This window comes from Oncorhynchus mykiss, chromosome 17 (genome assembly GCF_013265735.2).
Source record: "Oncorhynchus mykiss isolate Arlee chromosome 17, USDA_OmykA_1.1, whole genome shotgun sequence".
Classification (NCBI taxonomy): domain Eukaryota; kingdom Metazoa; phylum Chordata; class Actinopteri; order Salmoniformes; family Salmonidae; genus Oncorhynchus; species Oncorhynchus mykiss.
Window position 1 is genome coordinate 91,409,659 of NC_048581.1, and position 4,384 is coordinate 91,414,042.

Sequence of the window (4,384 nt, forward strand, 5' to 3'; positions counted from 1 at the left end):
GAACACAGAACTACATTTAGATTGAACTATCTGTAAGGCTTCAGATTGAACACAGAACTGCATTTAGATTGAACTATCTGTAAGGCTTCAGATTGAACAAGGAACTACATTTAGATTGAACTATCTGTAAGGCTTCAGATTGAACAAGGAACTACATTTAGATTGAACTATCTGTAAGGCTTCAGATTGAACACAGAACTACATTTAGATTGAACTATCTGTAAGGCTTCAGATTGAACAAGGAACTACATTTAGATTGAACTATCTGTAAGGCCTCAGATTGAACACAGAACTACATTTAGATTGAACTATCTGTAAGGCCTCAGATTGAACACAGAACTACATTTAGATTGAACTATCTGTAAGGCTTCAGATTGAACAAGGAACTACATTTAGATTGAACTATCTGTAAGGCTTCAGATTGAACACAGAACTACATTTAGATTGAACTATCTGTAAGGCTTCAGATTGAACAAGGAACTACATTTAGATTGAACTATCTGTAAGGCTTCAGATTGAACAAGGAACTACATTTAGATTGAACTATCTGTAAGGCTTCAGATTGAACAAGGAACTACATTTAGATTGAACTATCTGTAAGGCCTCAGATTGAACACAGAACTACATTTAGATTGAACTATCTGTAAGGCCTCAGATTGAACACAGAACTACATTTAGATTGAACTATCTGTAAGGCTTCAGATTGAACACAGAACTACATTTAGATTGAACTATCTGTAAGGCCTCAGATTGAACACAGAACTACATTTAGATTGAACTATCTGTAAGGCCTCAGATTGAACACAGAACTACATTTAGATTGAACTATCTGTAAGGCTTCAGATTGAACACAGAACTACATTTAGATTGAACTATCTGTAAGGCTTCAGATTGAACACAGAACTACATTTAGATTGAACTATCTGTAAGTGTGACCTTCTTTTGTCATTGGTCCTGCTTGGATCATCTCTACCTTGTGACCTGCGAGAGGCTGATGGAAAGAGACACCGCAACGTTTAGGAACAAACAAACACTGAGTGAAGAGCAGAAATCCATTGAAGCTGTTGAAATGTGCCACGTCAAACTGTTGTTTAACTGTTACTATCAGCTGCCATTGATAAACGTTCAGTATGTTAGAAGCAAAAAAACAGTATTATTTATGCAGAAAACCATTTAATGGAATTGATTAGGGTAAAATATTCCGCAGCAGTATGTACATATTCCACTGAGGTTTATTGAGCAAACAGCAAAATGCCGTTGAAGTGGCACCATCCAATGGCACCAACATTGCTCATATGGTCCCAGATCCATGAATTATCCTTCAAAACAACATATACCACATCTCCCTCCTCCAGCTGCAGTATGATACCATTAGATCCGTTGTAGGAGCCGTCCTTGTTCATAGCAGAAATAAATGCGATTTGTTCTTTGTTCTTGAACAGCAAGGAGTCTGAGCGGCGACCTGGTCCTGAATGGTGATAGACGCTAAACTGATAGACTCCTGCCACTGGTGCTGTGAAGATGCCTGGATGAAAAAAGCATACTATTTAATGTGGGAAGATGTTGATCATAAATTAAAAAGAAGAAGAAGAAGAAGATGAAGAAGACGAAGAAGAAGAAGACATAATAGTTTAATATGAGCACGATGACTTAACCTGTTGCCGGGTTGTAAGCGTTGCCAAGGTTGGTTAAGACCTTTTCGTAGACAAGCGTTTTTTCAACATTGAAAGGTCCATAGAATCCAGTACCCCCAAATCCAGCTGAGAATGCCACCTTCGTTTCTGTCAGACACAAAATGGTTAGGGTGTCTGACTTACCACCAAAGTGGTAAGCAACTAAGTGGTAAGCAACTAGGCGCTGTCCTAACATTTCGCCGTTAAACCTTTTTTGAAATCAGACACTGTGGTTGGATTAACAAGAAGTGTGTCTTTAAAATGGTGTATAATACTTGTATGTTTGAGCAATTTTAATTATGAGATTTCTGTTGTTTGAATTTGGCACCCTGCACTTTCACTGGCTGTAGGGCAGGTGTTCCCTTCCCAGAAAAGGTTAAAACAGTGAAGAAAGTATCTACCTGCTTTAGCGTTCAGTGTCTCCACCTGGCTCTCAGCAGCTGCAAGCCGGTTTTCCATTACTTCAATCTTCCTCAGCATGTCACACATGTCAGACGGGCAGTTTTTGTCTCCGTTTTCTGGTGTTATCACCATAGCCGCAGTCAGGGTGCTGCACAGCAACACCAGCAAAGCTACAACACCCTTCATTCTCTACCTGGACTCCCAACGTCTACAGTTTATTAGTTGCTTACCACTTAGGTGTGGAATTAGGTTTGTGAAAAAAATGGATCTGTGCAAGGGCCCTTAAATACACTTAAATTAGAATGTTTAGTTAAATTTTTCCAAATTATATAATTACTGGACATTCTATTTACTATCTATTTACCGGATAGTCTTATCTAACAAAGTCATTGACCTACGTTTCGGGTTGGCATAGGCAGACCTTTGCTTTTTGGCCTTGGGGGTGTACACAGCACAGAAAAAAATCAACTTTAACAAGGCAAGTCAGTTAAGAACAAATTCTTATTTTCAATGACGGCCTAGGAACAGCATTTAAGGGCAGAACGACAGATTTGTACCTTGCCAGCTCAGGGGTTTGAACTTGCAACCGTTCCGGTTACTAGTCCAACACTCTAACCACTAGGCTACCCCTGAATATGTTCATTTTCCTCTCCTATGTACAGACTAACCTATAATAGTAATTAATAGAGGACTTAACAATAGTGTTAACAAGTCACTACAAAAAATGAAAGAGGCTATACTGTCATAATACCGTAGGAAGATGTCAGACAGAGGAAATGATCACCTATGGCTTGCAATGAAACAGAAGATGAAGAACAGAATCACAGCCATGAGGAAGAGCAGAAGACCCCTCACTTTCATTCCTCTCATTATCTTCTTTATTTTTAGGACATTATTACAGTCCAGTCCGCTCTCCACCGCTCCTTTCTTCTTTCCAATATATCCCTGGTCTGGTTTGATCTGGTTTGATCTGGTTTGGTTTGGTACCGTCAATGAACTGAGAAGAGAGACAACAGAGAGCAGAGAAAGGGGGATTGTTTGCTATGTACTGTGTTATGTATTTTGAGTCGTACTGACTGTGACAACATGTTCGGTGCTGTTGCTCAGTGTTGTCTGTTCAGGCTGTACTATGCTGTGCAGAGAAAACCGAGAGAAGATAGCATAGCACGGAATTCATATTGGGGGCTGCTTTATTGCACAGTGCTGTGTGTTTGGGCTGTACTATCACACTTGCAGTACCAGGAGCTGGATGAGATGACTGCAGAGTGAGAGAGACTAACCTGCAGGAAGTCAAGTCTGTCCAGAGACTAACCTACAGGTGTACCAGTCTATCAAGAGACTAACCTGCAGGTCGACTAGTCTATCTGGAGACTAACCTGCAGGTCGACTAGTCTATCTGGAGACTAACCTACAGGTCGACTAGTCCATCAAGAGACTAACCTACAGGTCGACTAGTCTATCAAGAGACTAACCAACGACTAGGCGGCCATTGTTCCTCCCGGTCCTAGTGAAAAGCCAACTGTCCCGGTTGATATATTATCGAATAGATATTTGAAAAACACCTTGAGGATTGATTATAAAAAATGTTTGGCATGTTTCTGTCGATATTATGGATATCATTTTGAATTTTTTGTCTGCGTTGTCGTGACCGCTATTTCCGTTGGATTCCTGGGCATAACGCACCAATCTCACGGAGGTATTTGGATGTAAAAAATATCTTCATGGAACAAAAGGAACATTTGCTGTCTAACTGGGAGTCTCATGAGTGAAAACATCCGAAGATCATCAAAAGCAAACGGTTCATTTGATTGCTTTTCTTATTTTCGTGATGCTAAGTGTACATAATGCTATGCTAGGCTATCGATAAACTTACACAAACGCTTGTATTGCTTTCGCTGTGAAGCATAATTTCAAAATCTGAGACGACAGGGTGATTAACAAAAGGCGCTGTGTTTCGCTATATTTCACTTGTGATTTCATGAATATGAATATTTTCCAGTAATATTTTTGGATTGTTGCGCTATGCTATTCAGTGGTTGCTGATGACAAATATTCCCGTATCCGGGATGGGTAGTTCTAAGAGGTTTTAACATGTACTTTGATCTGTTTTTTGAAACTGTTTTCTATTGCTAGCTTGAGTTACTTGTGGTTTCTGAGAGTTACGTTTCGTTTCGCCTGGTTTTGTTAATGACAAGCGGAATGCAAAAATGTTACATTTTGAATTGATTAGACCCCACTACCGTTCTAAAAGGGGTGGGAGAGGTGAGCGCTGTCACGTTCTGACCTTTGTTCCTTTCTCATGTCTTTGT

General features: G+C 39.9%; 1 protein-coding gene across 1 annotated transcript; it reads right to left on the reverse strand.

The window, feature by feature from the left end:
• Positions 1 to 789: 789 nt before the first annotated feature.
• LOC110494831 (complement C1q-like protein 2) lies at positions 790 to 2,429 on the reverse strand. The gene is made up of 3 exons (XM_021570156.2): positions 2,075 to 2,429; positions 1,656 to 1,781; positions 790 to 1,525 (listed from the first exon to the last, which is right to left on the reverse strand). Exons 1-3 carry the CDS (start codon positions 2,259 to 2,261, stop codon positions 1,233 to 1,235), a joined length of 606 nt encoding a protein of 201 aa, XP_021425831.1. The 5' UTR covers positions 2,262 to 2,429; the 3' UTR covers positions 790 to 1,232.
• Between the last annotated feature and the right edge of the window lie 1,955 nt (positions 2,430 to 4,384).

Bases quoted from the DNA above. Each gene is read 5' to 3' on its own strand.
- LOC110494831 (XM_021570156.2), bottom strand. From the start codon at position 2,261: ATGAAGGGTGTTGTAGCTTTGCTGGTGTTGCTGTGCAGCACCCTGACT. The intron at 1,782-2,074 runs GTAGATACTTTC...TGTGTCTGACAG, and splicing joins GACACTGAACGCTAAAGCAG to AAACGAAGGTGGCATTCTCA. The intron at 1,526-1,655 runs GTTAAGTCATCG...TTTTTCATCCAG, and splicing joins CGCTTACAACCCGGCAACAG to GCATCTTCACAGCACCAGTG.